The sequence below is a fragment of the Cyprinus carpio genome, chromosome B3 (assembly GCF_018340385.1).
Source record: "Cyprinus carpio isolate SPL01 chromosome B3, ASM1834038v1, whole genome shotgun sequence".
Classification (NCBI taxonomy): domain Eukaryota; kingdom Metazoa; phylum Chordata; class Actinopteri; order Cypriniformes; family Cyprinidae; genus Cyprinus; species Cyprinus carpio.
Window position 1 is genome coordinate 12,984,029 of NC_056599.1, and position 22,899 is coordinate 13,006,927.

At 35.9% G+C, this 22,899-nt stretch overlaps 1 protein-coding gene across 3 annotated transcripts in view; it reads right to left on the reverse strand.

Moving 5' to 3' along the window:
• Positions 1 to 21,313, reverse strand: part of LOC109062737 (adhesion G protein-coupled receptor E5) — a 73,405-nt gene extending 52,092 nt beyond the window's left edge. For 2 of the 3 annotated variants that reach the window (XM_042719784.1, XM_042719782.1), the window contains exons 1-2: positions 21,162 to 21,313; positions 9,640 to 9,677 (exon numbers count right to left, since the gene is read on the reverse strand). In XM_042719784.1, the coding sequence (XP_042575718.1) occupies positions 9,640 to 9,667 (28 nt within the window). In that variant the 5' untranslated portion in view covers positions 9,668 to 9,677; positions 21,162 to 21,313. Of the gene's footprint in view, positions 1 to 9,639; positions 9,678 to 12,108; positions 12,177 to 21,161 lie in introns of those variants that run through there. The other variant, XM_042719781.1, reaches the window with a different exon arrangement.
• Between the last annotated feature and the right edge of the window lie 1,586 nt (positions 21,314 to 22,899).

Sequence of the window (22,899 nt, forward strand, 5' to 3'; positions counted from 1 at the left end):
AAACCAATGCGTTAACGTTAAACATTTTCCTCCATAGAAAATCATTATAAATAAAACACGTAATGTAGCTTAATGGACAAAGACAGTGATATAAAAAAAAGCTGTAGACAGTTTATTCTATATGGAAAAACGCTTAACGTGAAACTTTGCATGTTGCATTTATTCTGGGCTCAACTGCTTGTCTGTACATATTAGTTAGGCCTATGTATATTTTAATAGTGAAGAGTAGCATATTGAGTTTGGTCTTTATCATTGTAATAATTCATGACTACGACTGGAATCTATTTGCAGCTTTATTATAAACATGGTCGTACAAGCAGTGGTCAAAGCACAGGTAAGGCAGCAGAGCAGGGCAGACAGAATCATAAACAGTTACCAGGCATATGGTCGGGGCAGCCGGCAATCAAACAACAACAATAGTCCAACACAAGATAAACAGTCCAATAGGCACTCCAAAAATACAAGAAAAAAAAAATGCTCAGAAATGTTCACCAAGTCAAAACAAGACTTGCAAAGAGGTGGGCCTGCTATAAATAGCTGAGTTAAGAAGGTTCAGGTGTCAGAGGTAATCAGTACCAGGTACAGGGCTTATGGGAAATGTAGTGCGGGAGAATAATCAAAACTCCGGTGAGGGAGCCCTCTGATGGCCCGAAGAGACGCTCTCTATGACAATCATCGTAAGCCATTATGCCACATTATGCCACGTTTTGCGGTATGGGAGGAAAATACTATAGGCTATAATATGGGAAAATAATATAGGCTATACATTATTCATTATATTAATAAACTGTATATTGAATTTGATATTTTAATAGCATCTTAATACTTTAAGCCATATTAAGTGTTTATGTTTTCTATGGGAGGAAAACGCTTAATGAGAGACTTTGCGCATTGCGTTCATATTCGGCTGTTCTGTGGCCACAGATTTGCAGGTCTTGTCTTTTTCTTCTACAGATGACTTGCAGGACCCTGTAAGTTACGGTCCTAAATTAGATTTAATCGTTTAATCACCACCACAGCATCTTGTCTTCATTGGCAACACACACGATTGCAAGTGATGTCGCAGGTAGTGGAGAGTGCAAGTGGACAGTATGAGAAACAACAGGGAAAAAAGGAAATTTAAAAGAGGAAAACATACACAAAACCAGCAATTCATAGGCTACAACAACACATCCACAAATGCAATGTGCTACTTCTAAAGACAGAATATGGCAGGGGCTTACAGAGGATATTGACCTAGCAACCCTCTAAAATTCTTAGCAGTTGTATAACAAGGTGTAGAACACTTTAGCAATTCATTTGAACATTGTGCTGGTTTGTTAATTTCATTAAATATATATATATGATTAAAAGGTTCAAATAAAAGGAACTTAATCAATGTTAACATTCACACCACCCATGACAGTGACATTATTTCTGAGAAAGGCTTTAGCTCTTATATTGTATTATGTTTAATCTCATCTGTATTTACGTTTCCTGTGCTTCTTCCTGTTAGTTTGTTTCCTGGTTGCTTACCATCATCATCATCATCATTATCATCACCACCTGTTTCTAGTTATGATGGTATATTAACCAGCTGTATCACGCACTTCTATGGAAATCGCTCAGCATCTGACAGGGGAGCTCTACATTGGGTAGTGAGGATGGCACAATGTATCACTGCTGCACAACGCACTGCCATTGACGACCTTCTAATCACTGAACTCTAAGAAAATTCTGGTGTTTTATGGTTAAAGGAAGTGTCTGTAAACTTAACAGATGACGCACTGGCAGAAAGTTACAAGCACATTTTCTGTTTTTCTATGATATGAATCAGTCAAATCCCACTGCTGCTACTCTTTATGTAAAGTTAAATCATGCCTCCATGCCAGAAATAGATCCAGCACCAGACACCAGATCATATCAGAAAAATACCTGTTTTGTCTGGTCACAGAACAACTAGTCAGCAAGTCTTGAGTGGTACTCAAATCTGTATCAACAGTCTTCTATCAGCCAGAAGTTGACTGTAGATCCAGTGAAGAGCAGAAGCAGGTGACAAAGTAATGTTGATAAAAAGGAGTAATTTTTATTGAATAAGTGGAGTAAAAGTTTATTGAATAATTTTTGCTGCATACGTTTCAATGCTCAGGCTTCATATGACAAACACAAATCCGACAAGTGTTATTATACAACAAGCAATAGCAATGGAAAATTACTTCACAACAACAGACAATAAAAGCCTTAAAATGAAGAAAACACACAGTTTGAATTTGAGGATCCTTATATCCTTCAATACTGAATTTTTCAATACTAATTTGTCATTGAGGGTGGAAAAGAGCACTGTTCATTTACTTTACCCCCCCCCCCCCACGTCACATACTTTTTTCTTATAATTTTCACTTCATGCTGACAAAAGTTAAGAGTAGGCCTACAGACCCCAGTGTCACAGAGAGCCGTCAGCACAGCAAAGCTGCTGAGGTGAGAACAGGAGCAGACGGTCTGATCAGCACTGGATCTCACTGTAGTGCAGCCACGTGTTGACCACGCGCCCCCGTCCAGTTCAGGATCCCAAAACACACACATATGCTCCTCATTCTTTTTCTGGAGGGAAATGTATGTGCAGAATTGTTATTTTATAGTATATCATATTGGTGTAACACATTATATGTGGTGCATTGAGAACAAATTGTTCCATACCTCCAAGTGAGAAAATGTGAGCTTTATTGGTTTCGTTAGGTTGGTTGTCTCATAGTTACTAAAAGTGGCGGTTACTACTTTTGAATTGATCTTGAAAGTTTGCTTTTGCTGTGTTTCTAAATGGTCAAAACAGCAGTTGAGAGATTCATCCAGACCTTTGTAGCTGAGGAGAGCTGCAGTCGTAAAGCCTGGTTGATGCACAAAGACAGTAAAAATCATTTTATACTGTACAATAAAAAAAGATCACTTTTTATGTTGTTTTTATAAGAATGTGTACCGAGGTGTGTATTTCCTGTTGCGGTGTCCCAGTGGGAGGTTAATTGTGCTCCACTGATATTCATCATGAAATCACCCTCAGGTGGAGAATTGCCCCTCTTTACTAACAGCTCCACATCTGGAGGGCAAAAAACACATTACAAATGTAAGAATAAATTCAGTGAAGCAGATGCTACTGAAAATGGTACTGAAGTGTAATGTTTAGTGACGTATTTCTTACCAGCTTTAGCACTTATTTTCCTGGTTCGGCTTGCTGACAGCAGATGTCCGATCAGTTTTAGTATGTTTACCACAATCCTAAACAATGCTGAGATTATATCATTATCACCACTGAAGCTACCAAGATGCAGATCATCTAGATCACTCAGAAATGCCTGTATTGTGGTGGGTGAAATGAGAGAGATTTGTGGATCAAGATGATGTTTAAAGCACTCATTTGAGTTCTGTGAATGTCTGCAAGACACTTTACCACATAATTAAACTTACCCTTGTGAAAAAGAACTAGACTTTAGTGTACTGTAGGCTACTTTTAAAAGAGTACTTTTTATGGAAATAATTTACTTAAGTGTAAACTGACCCTTAGTTAATGTTATTTGCTATTCAAAATAAATGTATTCGTTTAAATTTATAACAAATCCAATTAGTTAAAGAGTTCTTTTTTTTCCCCCACACTTAAGTAGGACTTAAATACATATATGTTAATTCATGTGATACATTTGTAATTATACATTTGTATTTTACACATGCATTTTTATGTTAGTCAACATATCAAAATAAGTGTATTTCTACAATGCACCGCACAATATTAAAAAAATACACTGTAACTAGATGAAAAAAGTCAAAAACAAATTTTATCTTGACTTAAAGTTTGGATAGATAGATAGATAGATAGATAGATAGATAGATAGATAGATAGATAGATAGATAGATTAAACGTTAGGCTACTAGTTTGTTTCTAGCATGAATTAGCATGTTGCTAGCATGTTTTAACACATAACTGGCATGTTTTAACACTTTGCTAGCATGGTTCTAGCCTGTTGAAAAAAACAGCATATGGTGGTTAGGTAGGTTTTGAAGCTGGGATGCTAGTTTGAGCCGGTTTAAGCTGGTCCTAAACTGGTCCTTAAACCAGCTAAGGACCAGCATCCCAGCTTCAAAACCTGCCTAACCAGCATATGCTGTTTATTTTTCCATCAGGGATTAGCATGTCGCTAACATGATTTAGCACATTGCTACCATGTTTTAACATGTTGCTAACATGAGTTAGCACAATTTGCTAGCATCTTTTAACATCTTGATAACATGTCACCTGTCTAAAGCCCTATTCGCATGGGATTAGTATTATCTGACGACCTTGTATGATTTTGAAATCTGAATTTCGTGTGGTGCATTCGCATGGGATAAGAGAACCCTGTTATTTTACTCGAATTTACTGACTTATCTCCCGTTATCTGGATGTCAAGGGTTTGCGAGTCCCGTTCTATGGTCCGGTTAGATGTATGTTGTAGTATAGCGATATGACAGCACCCAAAATACTATCAAAAGACTACAACGCAGCTCCATTCTTTGCAAAGGGATTTTTCGCTTTCTCTTTCCTGTAAAAGGCGCACAGGAAACAAAAACCTCGAAAAATGAAATACGACCCCCTAAATGCTGGCCAAATCACAGAGATGCCGATTCGTACGGGACTAATATTATCACAGGACCTCGGTTTTCGGTGGAAATTGTTAGGTCAATTTTTACTTTACAAATTACAGACATGGCTGATTCGCACGGGATTACGATCACAGACAACCTCTGCAATTATTACAAATGACTGGAGGTCACCAGGTAATACTAATCCCGTGCGAATAGGGCTTACCTCTACTCTCACAACACTCGGCCTTGTCCCACTCGTCACACACAGTCTAACTGTTTCATTTTTGCAATAAAAACTGATTTACAAAGTGTCACCTTCAAAAGTTTTTCTCCATCCACTTGTGTATTATTCTTCACAGACTCAATCTGACTCAGAACCAGACAGCTGTTGGTCATCAAAGAGACGAGTTTTGTGAGCTCTGGAGGTGTCTACACAGACAACACAGAAAAAAAGAGAGTTCAGCTCATTATGTGTTGCTGTAATATTCTTTATCAGTAAGTTATGCAGTACCTGGGATGCGTCTCTCTCATTTAAAAATCTGTCACACTTAAACTCTGAAAAACAAAACAAACATAATATCAATATTGCGTGAGAAAAGTATAGATTAGGTGATCACATCTGATATTCAGACCAGCAGCACAGATTAAAAGTGTTTGCACAACAGCTCATTAAACAAGAATCAATCATTTTACTATGAAAAACATAAAATAAAAATCAGGCAGAAATAGCTCTTTAGGGGCATACTCACACTAGGCACTGTTGCCTTGTACCGAGCATGATTGCCACCCCCCCCCTTTTCTCACTCAGCTGGCCTACACTCTCATTGCATTTATTGTTCTGGGGCCTGATGTACGAACATTGCGTACACACAAAATGGGGATGGAAATGTGTGGTTTGAACAGGTCCGATGACCGCACTGTATAACCTCTGTTCACGGGGGTCACGCACAGACAGTAGCATAATGATAACTCCTTTCATGCTCTTCTCAAAATTATGACAAACACCATTGTATTTAAAAGATAGAATTTGAAGGAAACTGTAAGATCTTACAGATATTTATTTTCAAAATGTTTTGTTATTGACGCAATGAGTCAGACAGTTATTTATACTGAAAAAAAATAGGCGTATCTCTTTCCATTAAAATATATAAACATTATAATATATGGTTACCTTTTAGGCAAAATTGCATAAATTTGATTTGTTTAAAGCAATTTAAAATAATATTTGGCCAGTGGAAAAGAAGGAAAACAACTCTGAAAACTTACTCTGAAATGTATTTTCAAGGACACTGAATAGCAATGTGATGTCTCAAAAACATTTTATAGTCTGTATCTCGTATGTGACCCTGGAGCAAAAAAGCAGTCTTAAGTAGCTCGGGTATATTAGAAGCAATAGCCAACAATACATTGTATGGGTCAAAATTATTGATTTTTCTTTTTTGCCAAAAATCATTTGGATATTAATAAAGATCATGTTCCATGAAGATATTTTGTAAATTTCCTATCGTAAATACATCAAAACTTAATTTTTGATTAGTAATATGCATTGCTAAGAACTTTATTTGGACAACTTTAAAGGCGATTTCCTCACATATTTTCCTAATGTATTGTACCCATAACAGAGAAGAGATGGGGTGGAGATTCATGTACACACAATCTTCCACTTACTCGGTATTGTAAAGGGAATTTTGTGCAGGTTCTGGCATACGCATGGTTTTATAAATCTGAAAACATTTGTATGCAAAATCTAGCTTTTGTGCACACTTTTAGGATGAAAAATATGCAAAGTTTTATACATGAGGCCCCTGAGCCGGAACACGCTTACATCAGTACGATGTCAATAGCTGTTCATTTCTCATTTTAACATGAAGCCCAGTCGAACCATGAGCCCACCTCTTCAAGCAGGCCAGAGCATAGTTCAGCATAGGAAGAGATCACACTAGTCAAACAAACCAGACTTTGGTGGTCAAACGCGCTCAAGCACGATCAACAACATCAAGTAAAAATAACTAACAAAATAAACCATTTTAACAGTGTAATTAAATTATTAGATACTTATTATTAGATTATTGCAGTTTACTTTGCCTGTTTTGCTCAGACTGATAGTCATTTGTGGTGCAAAGAAAGGCAAACTTGGTGTGCTATAAATTATGTGAAAGCATGAATTATAAGAGATATTTAGGAACTAAAATGAACTTTCAAAAGAGAACTGTGCATTTCATTTGTTTGTGATGATAGTTGGTGAATCCTGAGCTGCACAAACATTCATGACCGTCTTTTCTGTTTTTGCAGACTCCTCCTCCACATATAGATTTATCAATGTCACATACACCTCAACAACATCAAAACAACATTTTGGAGAAAGATATTAGACTTCTCAAAAATAAACCTAAACTTCAATTTGTCAAAATATGAACTTGAATGGTTTGAAAGGACCTACTCTCACAGAGTTCACTTGTATCAGTGAAGTTAGTTTCTCCTGACTTTAGTCTGAATCCAGCATCACAGATGCAGTAGAAACCCCCAGCAGTGTTATGACATGATGCGTGTTTTCCACAAAAACTGGTATTATTGCATTCATCTGTGTCTGTAATTTAGGGACAGATAATAAACAAAAACATGACAACTGAAAACTCTCACCTTAGGCTGCAATCAAATGCTAAAAATAAATAAATAATAATAATTAAATAAAAAAAATCTAGGGTTTAATTGGTTCTTACCAATACACTGAACTCCTTGTCTTGGATTAAATATGTCTTTTCCGTTGCTGGAAATGTACCCAGCTTCACATGTGCAGTAATATCCTCCTTCAGAATTGACACATTTTGTATTAGGACCACAATCAGCGCTGCCAACCACACATTCATTGATGTCTGAAATGAGATGAACAGAGATTCAGATGTTTTCTCTGCTGCACAGAGATCATGTGAGATTCATCATATCAAGCTCTCTTTACCTTCACATTCAATCCCATCTTCTGGAGTGAAATTATAAGCTGAATTAGTTGTGAATCCTTCATGACATTGACAGACGTAGCTGCCAGCAGTGTTGAAGCATGTTGCATTTTTTCCACAAATGGATGGATCAGACTCACACTCATTCTCATCTATAACAATGACAGAGAAAGTTTGAACCTGAAAGTTTGAGCACCTTTTCCTGGTTTTTATTTAAAATTCATTAATAAGTGCTTTTTCATGAATGTGTCCTATATCTGCAATAGAATTTCCAGCTATTCAATAATATACAACAACATCAACAAAACCTGATTATTATTTGTGTGTGAATCTTTGTATAAATGTTGGCATGTACAGTACAACCCAAGAAAAATACTGTTAAGTCCTGACATCAGAGTATCATATATGTTATCTTTTTTACTCATACTAGTGTCTTTGGTGTAGTTTGTTGCAATATCCAGGTCCGCAGGTTGTTTGCATCAGGATGTTCTCTGTCAGTGCTAACAGAACAACTATAAGCAGAAAATAAAGAGTCTGTTACTGCTGGTTTAGTGTCTTTGGTGTAGTTTGTTGCACATATAGTGAGGTCCAAAAGTCTGAGACCACATTGATAATATGGGATTTTTTTTAATGCAAACCTGCAAATATGCAGATAGATTTAGGAATTATCAAAACTCAAACCAAAGACATTCAGAAAGACCTAGTAAGTCTGACTTTTCAGATTTCAAGTAGTAATGTAATAAAAATGTTTGTAAGTTTTTTTTTTTTTTTTTAAAAGCAAAATAGATGCAGTTTCAATAGTGGTCTCAGACTACTGGACGTCACTGTATTTAAATTGTGTTTGAAATGATGGTGCTATTGTTGGGAGCACAGCTTGACCCCAAACAGAGACCAAAATGCTGAAAGAAGACGAGGAGTGAAAGGTGAAGTTAATCAGTTTACAGAGAGTTTACTGAAAACAATGTTCTCCACACTTCCAAAAGCTGAATAAGAGGATCCAGCCTCAAACTAACTTGAGATACAGAAACACTAAAACTTACAGCTATATGGATGATCAGTGGATGCCGTTTCTACTTTAACAGTACAGATCATTCTAGCATCTTCTGAAAATGGTATTATGTTCTTCACACAAATGGGGTTATTTTAAGATATTATCTTTGACACACTATCTTTGACATTTGCAAGTCATAAATCAGAAAACAATCATTCCTTATTAGTTATATAACATAAGAGGAGATGATTGTAAGTCCACCACTTCATCACGGACTATTTTGCTATCATGCGTCAGTTGAGCCATGTTTTGGCCCATCCTAATCTTATATTAGAAAATATATAATATATAATATATTTCTTATATATATAAACACAGTATATAAACTTATATTATACAGTTAACAAAAGCAAAAAAATGCCTCTAACACTAGGTTGCTCTATTCTTTTTCTATTCTATGTTTTCTTTTTCTTTATCATATAATTATATTGACTTGTTATACCATTTGTATATCATTGCTCTTTTGTTGATTTGATTGCTTCTATTGTCCTCATTCGTAAGTCGCTTTGGATAAAAGTAAATGTAAATATAAATATTAATCTTAATCTTAAAACATGCAGCCAAAATTCATTTGATTTATTCCATATAATGGCTAAAATGGCACTTTTTATTAGTAATAACAGTTTGAGAAGACAAAATGGAAAGAATTATAAAGCAAGGAATAATTCTATTCAGCCAATTCACTTTACAGTCATTGTTCATGACATTTACATAATTCACCTTTCATGAGAGGGAACAACAACGTGTTATTTAATAACTATGCATTTATTACATACTGCATGTGGGAGTCCTTGCCAATAATATCTGATTGATCAAACATAATAAGGTTAGTTACACATTACCCAAAAAATACCATTCTGTAATAATTTACTCACCCTCATCCAAATCTGTATTTTTTCCTTTTTTTTTCTCTCAGATATTCTTATCTTTGGCAGATTCCTCTCATTCCCATTTACTCTTTCTCTTTTTTGAACAGTTTGAGTTTCTCCCCACAAACATCTGTTCCTACATCAAATCCTAAAAATGAACTGAAATGTGACTCACCCAGACTCAGCAGATACATGTGCCTCATAGTCAAAGACCTGCAAACAGAAAAAAAAGAAGGAAAACGGCTTTTGTTTTGATCCTGAGCAATACAAGAAAGTTGTTAAAACTCTTCAAACAATGGCTGTCTCCAACTATCTTCAGTACTATCTTCAAGGCTAATAGTTACAGATCACTTCAACTAGAAAAAAAAGGATAAATATTGTGACTTCTTTTCTTTTGAAAGCCTCCTTTCCACAGTCTTGCTTATGTCTTGTGTGTCTCTCTCTCTGACTCTAATGCTGAAAAAGCTTGAAGTAACTGAAAGAGTTTTATCAGTGCAGTCCAGCCCCCTGCTTTGGCTGATAACAGGTAATTTTAAAAATGTATTTTTTTTTTATATACATTTTGCAAGGTCATTCATAATGTTAGTATTTAAAAAACAAACAAAAAAAATACATTATGAAAGGTCACTTATAATGTTAGCAGGTGCTTTTTATTTATTTTATTTTTTTTACATTATCCAAGGTCACTTATAATGTTGGTAGGCTTTTTTTTTCTTTTGACAACAAACAAGACAAATATGTAATTTGGTTTCACTTTATTTTCCAGTATGTGCACTTACTTGTACTTAGAGTGTACTTACTGTACCTAAGAACTGATAATATAAGGTGACTACATGAGTTAAGGTTAGGTTTAGGGTTAGTACCTAGTTATTACTTAGTCATTTACAAGTGTATAGCATGTACATGCAGAACATGACTGTAAAATAAAGTGCTACCATAATTTAAAAGGTAATTTTCTTGCCTGATTTTAAATGTGTTAAAGTATTTCCGAGAAAAGCTCTTGGTTTGTATTATGTTCAATCTAATCTGTATTTCCTGTCTTTCTTCCTGTCACTAGTGTCAAAAGTATTCACATTCATTACTCAAGTAGAAGTATAGACCCCTTAAAAGTTTGTAAACATTGCAACGTCTCCGGGTGGGTGTGGGGCTTAGCTGGAGGCAAAAAGAGGCGCGGACGCAATGTTGACTAGCAAGTTTTTAGGAGGGATTTATAAACATGGATGCAGAAGAAGGTTCGGAACTGTTCCGAATATGTACAGTCGCTGACTCTTTTAATAAAAAAAGTTGGAGTTAGCATACATTTATCAATTAATTCAGTGATCACTTTTCATGACCAAAATATAATGAGTGGATAAACAGTAGCTTTATTTATGTATTTATTTTTAGCTAAGCCTGGTGTAGTTCTTGTATCTTTTTTAACCAGGTTTTTGGATATTTCCTAGAAACACCATATTATTACTTAATGGTTTGGGGGAATTTTGTCAAGGCTTATTGTCTAATGTAACCTATCGCGCGGCTAACTATGATTAGCAATGTGGATTATTTTAAGAGACCTTCAAAGGATGGCACCTATTGTATGTTTGTTTAACATTTAAGCTAGCTAGTGGCGCTGAAGGTTGGCGAATTTTCACCTATAAAACATAAACTTGCTGATTTTACTAGATAAAAACAACACACCAGTACATATGCATAGATTATTTTACCTAATATGAAGTGTGCACTGCAAACACGAGCATTATTTATGACCGTCTCTGTCTAGTCTGTATGCCGTATTGCATTCAAACACAATTGTCTTCTTTGATTTCTGTGAAGGAATGTCGGCTGGGATCCGGTGAAACTTTAGTTTTTGAACCAAAAGTGCTGTTCCCTTCTATTCTGGCAGCTAAAAACACAACAAGACGACATTTTAAAGTCAAAACCTCAAACTTTTAGCATGGCCTGCTATGAGTTATTCCTTATGTTTTGCCTCCAGCTAGAGCGGTGACATCACAGTGACGTAGGCGATTAAGGGGTCTATAGATACTAGGGTTTAAAAAGACTTTTGTAGAAGTTGAAGTATCAACTCAAGCTTTTTAATCAAGGAACAAAAGCAAAGTACTTGCCACAAAAGCCAATTATACAATAAAACACAAAATCAAAAAAAATAAAAAAAATGCCATAAAGAACAAAAGCTTAGGTCGTGCCACAGGGGCCTATTGTGCACTACCCCACCTCCTCAAAAAAACATTTTTCTATATTAAAATGTTCATGTTGAAAAAATTGGGATGCACTAGGCTACCTGTTTCAGCTGCATATATGCCCATTGAAAATGAGTGCACTTTAGTACAATGCAAATACATTAAAGAACTAGAGATATGATGACTAGTTTGCCTATAAGAATGGAATGTAAATGTACATCCAAGCTTAACGAGCATGTCATCAAAAACCTTTAATGGAATGTAAATGTACATCCAAGCTTAACGAGTTACAAAGTTGGTATAGCCTACTTATCACAACATTGTCAATCGCAAACGCTAATTTATTCAAACGTCTCGCTACCGAACTACCTACAGTAGCTTAAGAAGAAGAGAAAGCAAACATTCTATAAACTAGCCAGAATTTAAAAATAATAACTTTTTAGAAGTATTTTTTTTGATAAACGAACCCAACACTGGCTATGTCCTTGCTGGAGTGTGATGTGATTTGTGTCCTGTGCATGTGCGATGGGGTACAAACCAATAGGGTGTCGGAATGGTATGTGTTTATACTTCTCTTCCAACCACAATCAAGTTCACTTCATCCGGATGGCACGATTTATCTGGATATGTTTTTTTTTTTTTTTTTTTTTTGAATGATGACAACAAGCCGGAATGAAAACAAGGCAATATGAAATAGCAGTAACAAACCTATTTTTAAATTGTAAAAATGTAGGAGTAGAAAGTACAGATAATTGCGTGAAAATGTAAGGAGTAGAAGTAAAAAGTCGGCTGAAAAATAATTACTCCAGTAAAGTATAGATACCCAAAATTTCTACCTAAGTAAGGTATAACGAAGTATTTATACTTCGTTACTTGACACCTCTGCCTGTTGTTAATTTGCTGTCTTAGTTACTTATCATCATCACCTGGTTCTAGTTTAGTTCATCATGTAAATAGCCTTCTGTTTGTTTGGTTTTTGGCTGTTATGCTTTTGTAGTTTACCTTGACCTTCCTCTTTGGTTTTCTTCAAGTTTCAGTCTAGTTCTTCTGTAGTCTGTTGTATAAATCTAGTTGAACAAACACTGACTTTCAGAGTAAGCTTAGAGTTGACAAAACTAAACCAGTTCAGTCCTGGATCATTTGGCTCAATAGGTTTCATGACACTTTTTCATCAACTTTTTTCTATCAACCCAGGTTTTAACTCTGAATTGCTGACTTATCTTATGTGCACAAAGAAGCAGGTAACTCTGCAGAAAACAGCCAATAGCATTTAATATTGGGGGGAAAGTAGGTGTGTATACATTTGGTTGATTTATATGGAAATATGAGTATTTTAAGCCTATACTTCCCATAAAAACTTCTGTTGGCTGCCAAAGTTTGGGAAAATTGCTGGCAGAATATTGCTGATTCTGTTACCTTTAAAGGCTAAAAATAAAATGGATTGAAAACTTTTTACACCATATTTCTTGTAATTTAATTTGAGTTTAAACATACATTTGGTTTACTTAAATATTACTTAAAAATGAATTAGCAATAGTTTACTTGTAATATTATTAATAAAATGCTATTAGCCAAAGGAGGTGTCTCAAAACTCTTCCAGGCACTTAATTGAACTATATTAGGACACGAATACATTTACATTTAATCATTTAGCAGACGCTTTTATCCAAAGCGACTTACAAATGAGAACAGTAGAAGCAATCAGATCAACAAGAGAACAACAACGGTATACAAGTGCTATGAAAAGTCTCAGTTAGTCTAGTACAGAACACGTAACCAGGTTCTTTTTTTTTTTTTTTTTAAGAATATGATAGACAAGAAAAGAAAAGGTAAGTACTAGTATTAGTTGGTTAAGTGCAGGCGAAAAAGATGAGTCTTTAGATGTTTTTGGAAAATGAGTAAAGACTCAGCTGTTCGAATTGAGATCGGGAGGTCATTCCACCAGCTGGGCGCAGTCCAGGAAAAAGTCTGTGAGAGTGATTTTGAACCTCTTTGGGATGGCACCACAAGGCATCGTTCACTTGCAGAGCGCAAACTTCTGGAGGGTGCATAAGATTGAACTAATGAGCTTAGGTATGTTGGTGCCGTGCCAGTGTTCGTTTTGTAGGCCAGCATCAGTACCTTGAATTTGATGCGAGCGGCTACTGGTAGCCAGTGTAACCTGATGAGGAGAGGAGTAACGTGAGCTGTTTTTTGCTCGTTGAAGACAACCCTCGCTGCTGCATTCTGGATCAGTTGCAGAGGCTTGATAGAACATGCAGGAAGGCCCGCCAGAAGAGCAATACAATAGTCCAGTCTGGAGAGAACAAGAGCTTGGACAAGAAGTTGGGTGGAATCATCCTAATGTTGTATAAGGCAAATCTGCAGGACTGGGTCGTTGTAGCAATATTTCCCATCAATCATAACTTACCACAAATCACAACTCATAGGTTTCTGGCTCTCCTGGAAGGAGTTATGGTTGACGAACCCAGCTGTATAGAGAAGTTGTGATGAAACGATGGGTTAGCTGGAACCACCAGCAGTTCTGTCTTAGTAAGGTTGAGCCGAAGGTGATGGTCATTCATCCAGCTAGAAATGTCACTCAGACAGGCTGAAATGCGGGCAACTACCATCGGGTCATCCGGTTGGAATGAGAAGTAGAGTTGAGTGTCATCAGCAAAGCAGTGATAGGAAAAGCCATGCTTCTGAATGACAGATCCTAATCTCTCACACACTCTCACACCCTAAAAAACAAAGCCTCTTAACTCCGAATGCTGTTCATTGGCTTCAGCTCAGCATTCAACACACTCATCTCACAAACATTATTTGAAAAACTGTCAGCACATGGACTAAACACATCAATGTGCAACAGGATACTTGACGTTAGCAACAGACTGCAAGTTGTCAGAATCTCTAAACCCATCACACTGAGCCCCGGTGCACCACAGGGGTGTGTACTGAGTCCAGTGTTTTACATTCTGCTCATTCACAACTGCATTGCAAAACACCAAAGAGATATCATTGTAACATTTGCAGATGACAACACAGTTGTGAGGCTCATGAACAATAATACTGATAGCAGATGAAGTGAACCAACTCATAGCCTGATGCCATTCCAACAAATGTCTACAAGACTAAAGTGACGATTGTTGACTTCATATGCACCAAAGCTCCACATTATCCATCCTCCACCAAGGCAACAGAAGTTTAGACAACAAAACTTCAAAAGAGCTGACATGACCCCCTCCATCCTCACTAGTTTCTACAGATGTGTTTTTGAGAGTGTATCACCATCTGCTATGGAAACTGTTCAGCATCTGACAGGAACGCCCTGCAGTGTGAAGACACTTTAATAGTGCACTACAGCGGAATAAGATTGACCACCAAACAAAAAAGTGACAATAACATCACTCTACCTCATTCAAATGTGTGATTAAACTATACTATATATATTACATTCACTTAATAATAGTAATAATAACTGTACAGTATATTTATTCACTCAGTACTTACAAATAAGTCATATATTACCTACTTAATTGTCAATTCTGTTTTAAATCAGTGTACCTTGTCTGTACTTTTGTCTTTATTTATTGCCCATAATACAGTTTTCTATTAGTCCTCATGATTGTCTGCTACATGTGTCGTTGTTTCCTGAAGGACTTTCATTTTTTCCATTTCCATGTAATCTGCTAAAATTGACAAAGTTGACTTTAATTCCCATGAAATACAATGAATGTAAAGCGCAGTTTAGACTGCAAGTGCGTCTTTGCAACAAAGCCCCTTCAGTTAAGAAAACTGAAAGACTTTACTACAGATGTACAGTATTTGAAACTCTTTTAGAGAAAACAAAAGTGCAAAGTTCAAAATATTGACAAATAACAAATGCAGTCAAAAATGCAAAATATTTTAAAAAGTATAAAAACCCTTTGGTCAAACTCTAGAGAAAAAGGAACTAGATTATTATTAGATAGTGTCCAAAAGAGGGTATTTTTATGTCGTAACTTTTGTTATGAAATATGGGAAATTCATGTGATAACAGGTTAGGCAACAGATTCTGTGAGATATGATTAGATGATAATTGAAAATTGAATTGTAGAAATACTTTTCCAACAATATATAATCTTTTGTAAAGAAAAAAAAAACAAAAGAAACAACAACAAAAAAAAACCCTTTAAAGCCAGACCCCTATATCATTACTTTTTTTTTTTTGGAAATGGCAAAGACTGATTATTGTTTCTTGTTATTATGAGCTGAATTTATAGTCTGGAGCAGTGGTTTTCAAACCTTTTTAAGAGCAACCCTTTTTTTCCTTTTTAAATTGACAAGACCAATATTATTCAGCCAAGCACCTTTTGAAAATGTATATACAATTAAGTCACATTTACGCACATTCTTCATAATCTGGTCCCAAGCTGGTTCATAAGGCGACAGGGCAACACACGTCCAGAGAAGCATTCAACTTCTTTCTTTTGTCTATATTTTAGTAAAAATTTAGAATCCATTTTCGCACATATAGGTAGATATAAAAGGTAGTATCAATGAAATGCTTGTGACGTGACCCATACTCAGAATTCTTGCTCTGCATTTAACCCATCCAAAGTGCACACACACAGCAGTGAACACACACACACATACACCGTGAACATGGTGGGCAGCCATTTATGTTGCGGCGCCCGGGGAGCAGTTGGGGGTTCGATGCCTTGCTCAAGGGCACCTCAGTCGTCGTATTACCGGCCCGAGACTTAAACCCACAACCTAAGGGTTAAGAGTCAAACTCTCTAACCACTAGGCCACATCTTCCCCGCTTGGAATATGGAAAAGCTTACATTCAGCGGATAGAAAATATTGCATTATTTTGATTTTTGTCAGGAAAAAAAAGATGATCTGAACACTGCTGTGTAAGTTGTGGCTTTACTTTTCTCTGGCATTACATCCCACCCACAACCCTCTGAGCATCATGTGCTACATCATATTACTACAATTAAAAATCTTTTTGGAAAATTAAACCATTTCTTACAAACGTATGTGATTTGATAAAATACATAGTGAATTATAATCGTATATGGGTAATGGAGAAATTGCAATTCGCTTCAAGCTACTTATGACAATTAATGAGATTAATACAACACTTCTACATGAATGTCACTATCAATCACTATTGAATGTTTGTAATAACTTCTGAAGGAACGTTATTTAGTAAAAAAAGAAAAAAAGGATACCATGCGACTTCAATGGTTCAACCTCAATTCTATTTTTTATTAGCGCAAAAAAAATTAAACATGAGGTTTCATAACTGCCTGTATGTACTAGCCTTGCACAACCCTAAAAAACCCCCGAAAGTGTCTGCTGATGCAACATCACAGAGTCTTGGTGTTGTTCTTCTACAGAAAGAGGAGGAGCAGTGGAAGCAACACAGTCCTGGAGAAACTGCATGAAGGGCACCAAGGGTTGCTAAATGCAGACTGCATGCTTGAGACTGTCTAAGTGGACAGATAACTGAGCTTGAGTCAATCTAACCAATGCCCTCTGAGTGTCCTGCCAGACTATGATTTAAGTTGGGTGCAGATTTGTTTTCAATGCGTGGAAGCACCTATCTATTGGTGGTGAACTATTTTTCCAGATTTGTGGAGAATTAACCTATGCAAGATCTGATGATGTAATAATGCACATAAAGTCTATGTTTTCAAGGCATGGAATCCCTGAGATCTTCTTTTTTTTTTTTTTTTTTTTTTTTTTTGCATAATGGACCTCAATTTTCCAGCCAGATGTTTGCAAGCTTCACAGTGGACTATGGCTTTATTCACATTACCAGCAGCTCGAGATTTGCTCAAAGCAATGGAGCTGCAGTAAAAATAGGTATGACTGAAAAAAAGTTTAAATACAAAAAATAACCTGTATGTTCTACTCCTAGCAACAAACTTAAGTAATAAGTAATATCAAACCCCCTTCTCTATTTTATATCCCCTCCACAAAATGAGATATTTTAAGATACTGAACTAGAAAGCTGTAATAATCATTTCCCAAATTATTTTTAATCTAGAATATCAACTAGACTAAAATGCTTTTCTTTTTATCTTTGTTAGATTTTGTATCAGAATCCTTCTTTCAGCATTGTATTTCTGACAGTATATCATAACATGTTCCACTGTTTCTTCTTGCCCACAGTTGCTATTCACACCATCTTGTAATGTTTACCCATTTTATAAAGTGTACTGTTTAGTCTTATGTGTCCAAATCTTTACCTTGATATTATTATTTCATCTCTTCTGCTTTTTCCTGCACATCTCATCTCTCCCACTTTCCTTTGAACTCTGTACCATTGTTCTTTCCTCTCTTCCTCCCATTGTTTTTGCCACCTTTCCTTCAACCTTTTCATAATGATGCTCTTGATAATGATGCTTACTTAAATGTACTGATAAATAAATGTAATTTTAATTATCTTCTTTGGTGCCTTATCAGCCATTTAATTTCCTTTGATACCAATATATGTGCCGGTAGGCTACCCATAAAAGTACTATTGTCATATAACCATTATATGAATTCTGTATAATGTTAGCTGCATTTCTATTAAAATATCTCGTATACTTTGATGATTGCATTGTAAACTAACCAATGATGAATCTGAACAAATCTCCTTACCTCCTTTATCCACTGAATTTTAGTAATTTAAAATGATGAGACAATGTAATGTTTTATACCAGTTTGCAGCATCAAGCAGCATAATAGGCTGTTTTTGTAGCCTACAGTAAAACAATAACTGACACCAGACTTGCTGTAAAAAATGTAAATGACTAAAGTACCTTAAAAACTACTTATCTGGGCAGATCTGAATTATTCTGGTGACTGTTTCTTTGGAATGGTCACATATCTCCTATAACCTTAAATAGTACTATCACACTACATTATTCTGAATGTGGAAGTAAGCTATTTCCTGTGAATGTGCCAGACTTCCAACGCCTCAACCCCGCTGATTTAAAATCCAACAATCAAATAATTCCTAGATTTATTTTCATAATTTTCACAATTCTCACATGCATGTCCCACGTGCAGCAGGCAAGCTTGGAATATGGAAAAGCTTACATTCAGCGGATAGAAAATATTGCATTATTTTGATTTTTGTCAGGAAAAAAAGATGATCTGAACACTGCTGTGTAAGTTGTGGCTTTACTTTTCTCTGGCATTACATCCCACCCACAACCCTCTGAGCATCATGTGCTACATCATATTACTACAATTAAAAATCTTTTTGGAAAATTAAACCGTTTCTTACAAACGTATGTGATTTGATAAAATACATAGTGAATTATAATCGTATATGGGTAATGGAGAAATTGCAATTCGCTTCAAGCTACATATGACAATTAATGAGATTAATACAACACTTCTACATGAATGCCACTATCAATCACTATTGAATGTTTGTAATAACTTCTGAAGGAACGTTATTTAGTAAAAAAAGAAAAAAAGGATACCATGCGACTTCAATGGTTTAACCTCAATTCTATTTTTTATTAGCGCAAAAAAAATTAAACATGAGGTTTCATAACCGCCTGTATGTACTAGCCTTGCACAACCCTAAAAAACCCCCGAAAGTGTCTGCTGATGCAACATCACAGAGTCTTGGTGCTGTTCTTCTACAGAAAGAGGAGGAGCAGTGGAAGCAACACAGTCCTGGAGAAACTGCATGAAGGGCACCAAGGGTTGCTAAATGCAGACTGCATGCTTGAGACTGTCTAACTGGACAGATTACTGAGCTTGAGTCAATCTAACCAATGCCCTCTGAGTGTCCTGCCAGACTATGACTTAAGTTGGGTGCAGATTTGTTTTCAATGCGTGGAAGCACCTATCTATTGGTGGTGAACTATTTTTCCAGATTTGTGGAGAATTAACCTATGCAAGATCTGATGATGTAATAATGCACATAAAGTCTATGTTTTCAAGGCATGGAATCCCTGAGATCTTTTTTTTTTTTTTTTGCATAATGGACCTCAATTTTCCAGCCAGATGTTTGCAAGCTTCACAGTGGACTATGGCTTTATTCACATTACCAGCAGCTCGAGATTTGCTCAAAGCAATGGAGCTGCAGTAAAAATAGGTATGACTGAAAAAAGTTTAAATACAAAAAATAACCTGTATGTTCTACTCCTAGCAACAAACTTAAGTAATAAGTAATATCAAACCCCCTTCTCTATTTTATATCCCCTCCCACAAATGAGATATTTTAAGATACTGAACTAGAAAGCTGTAATAATCATTTCCCAAATTATTTTTAATCTAGAATATCAACTAGACTAAAATGCTTTTCTTTTTATCTTTGTTAGATTTTGTATCAGAATCCTTCTTTCAGCATTGTATTTCTGACAGTATACCATAACATGTTCCACTGTTTCTTCTTGCCCACAGTTGCTATTCACACCATCTTGTAATGTTTACCCATTTTATAAAGTGTACTATTTAGTCTTATGTGTCCAAATCTTTACCTTGATATTATTATTTCATCCCTTCTGCTTTTTCCTGCACATCTCATCTCTCCCACTTTCCTTTGAACTCTGTACCATTGTTCTTTCCTCTCTTCCTCCCATTGTTTTTGCCACCTTTCCTTCAACCTTTTCATAATGATGCTCTTGATAATGATGCTTACTTAAATGTACTGATAAATAAATGTAATTTTAATTATCTTCTTTGGTGCCTTATCAGCCATTTAATTTCCTTTGATACCAATATATGTGCCGGTAGGCTACCCATAAAAGTACTATTTGTCACTATAACCATTATATGAATTCTGTATAATGTTAGCTGCATTTCTATTAAAATATCTTGTATACTTTGATGATTGCATTGTAAACTAACCAATGATGAATCTGAACAAATCTCCTTACCTCCTTTATCCATTGAATTTTAGTAATTTAAAATGATGAGACAATGTAATGTTTTATACCAGTTTGCAGCATCAAGCAGCATAATAGGCTGTTTTTGTAGCCTACAGTAAAACAATAACTGACACCAGACTTGCTGTAAATGACTAAAGTACCTTAAAAACTACTTATCTGGGCAGATCTGAATTATTCTGGTGAGTGTTTCTTTGGAATTGTCACATATCTCCTATAACCTTAAATAGTACTATCACACTACATTATTCTGAATGTGGAAGTAAGCTATTTCCTGTGAATGTGCCAGACTTCCAACGGTAGAACAGGCTGTTTTTGTACGGCTAAAACAAGGCATTAAATGACACTGGACTTTAACATTCAGATCACCAAATTACCTGATTTTACTTTATAAAAAAGGTGCATTTCAAACAGGTGATATATTTAAAGAGCAAACCTCAAACTCTATTTCTACAAATGTAACTAATTTGATCAGATAATGAATAATAAATTATAAAAACAAGTCTATTTTTTCTCTAAGGTCAGGCCCTTAGTCACCTGCCACATAAAAACATAACCTGTAACATGAGTATAACCTGTATAGATTTACTTGATTAAAAAGACTGTGAGTATCCACTACTTAGATAAGAGAAGGGTTTTGTAAATCTAACCTTTCAATCTGATGCACGTGTGTTGTTCTCAGGCAGAGGTTATTTGTCCAGTTAACTGTTGTGCCACATCACCAGTCTAAGCGGCTGGGCAGTTTCATTTTTTTGTTGCATAATGAGCAGTTGCTTAATCCAGTAGCTCCAGAAATGACTTTTGAGGAGAAAAAAAATAATTTGCATTCTTAAGGTAGGTGGGCCTTCAGTTTTTTTTTTATCTTGCCTTACTTTCTGTTGCCTGATGAGGGCACTATATGACCCTAGACATTTCTGTATGCCCTTCACATCCTTTAACCTTTCAATGACTAACAATTAGTTCACATCATTAATAAGAGAAATCGCATAGTGTATTGTTATTTCCTTTCACAAATATGAATAAAGGTATAAAAAATATCCTGGGGTCATGTTTTGGGTGGTTAGCTTCAGCCTCTGTTTATCACCATTGTCAGCATCTCATTTTCCAGAGTGATCAGTCACTTGAATAAAGCAAAGATGTCAGCATCCAGGTTGTGTAACTCAGCAGCTGCCTTCGAGATGAATGGATATGCTAATGGTTAGCTTTCTCAAGACACATCATGCTATGTTCCAGAAAATTTCAGAACTTGGAATTATCCCACAACTACTGGAACTGTGCTCAAGGTCAGGCTATTGCTTGTAAAGTCAGTGCAGATTGATGTGCCCTGCTTTCAACAGAAGAATTATTTGATGTTATTTCCATTTAGGTGGTGGCTAACAAGTTACAGTAGTTTTTTTATTCAAGAGAGAATATAGCATTCTGGAATGCAGCCTGACTGGAACTTTTTGAGGTCGGAAGTGGAATTATTTTACTTAAGTATTCTCAGACATCAGACACTGTCTGAAACACAGCCGTGACAAAGAAAATATAGATGTAACATTTTTAACCAGTTACCAGGGCAGCAGTAAGCAATTCTTGGGCCCGGGACAAAACTTCCATCAGGGGTTACCCTTTGGTAGAAATCATGTTTTTCTCCCTTGGTAGAAATATCTATCTATTTTTCTCCCTAGAAATAGTGTTTTTCTCCCTTAGTAGAGTTCATGTTGCTTCTGAAATCAGTGACGGTGCTCTAACCCTAATGTTAATCATGTCAATTTCAAAAGAGTGAGTCAAATATTTATATGCAGATGACACTTCTGAAAGCATGTACGTGTCCGTTGGTCCTTGGAGCAGCATGAAAAACAAAACATTTATTATTCAAATCCATAATCAATGAATCTCTGCACTGCACAATGAATCTATTATTTAGGTTGTGTTTACACATTATTATGAGAGGATTTGCAATGGGATTTCCATGTCTGTGCAACAAAACCAGCCCAACTGACCCATCACAAAGACCCCCCCTCCCCCCTTAGTTACTGTTGCTACATACGACAAGCCATGGCCCTCTCACACCACACATCATGTTCTCATGCAGTGAAAATAAAATACTTTGCAGAACAAAGAGAAAACTGACAATGCACTGACAGATTCAATTTTGTCATTTAAAAAAAAAAAAAATTATACTGTTTTGTGGCTCTTTAATGTGTCATGACAGATCACTGTAGCGCCTCAGTTCAAGAGGCAAGTGAACCAATCATCTCTTCCTCTTTTCTTGTTATAACTTGAAAAAAACATGAATGAACATCAGTATGTAACTTGTTTCTACTGCAGAAAGATGTCAGTACACACCATTTTTAAAGTTGAAGTCCAGCAACCTAAATCTACTCTCCTGTCTTTATTGTTTGT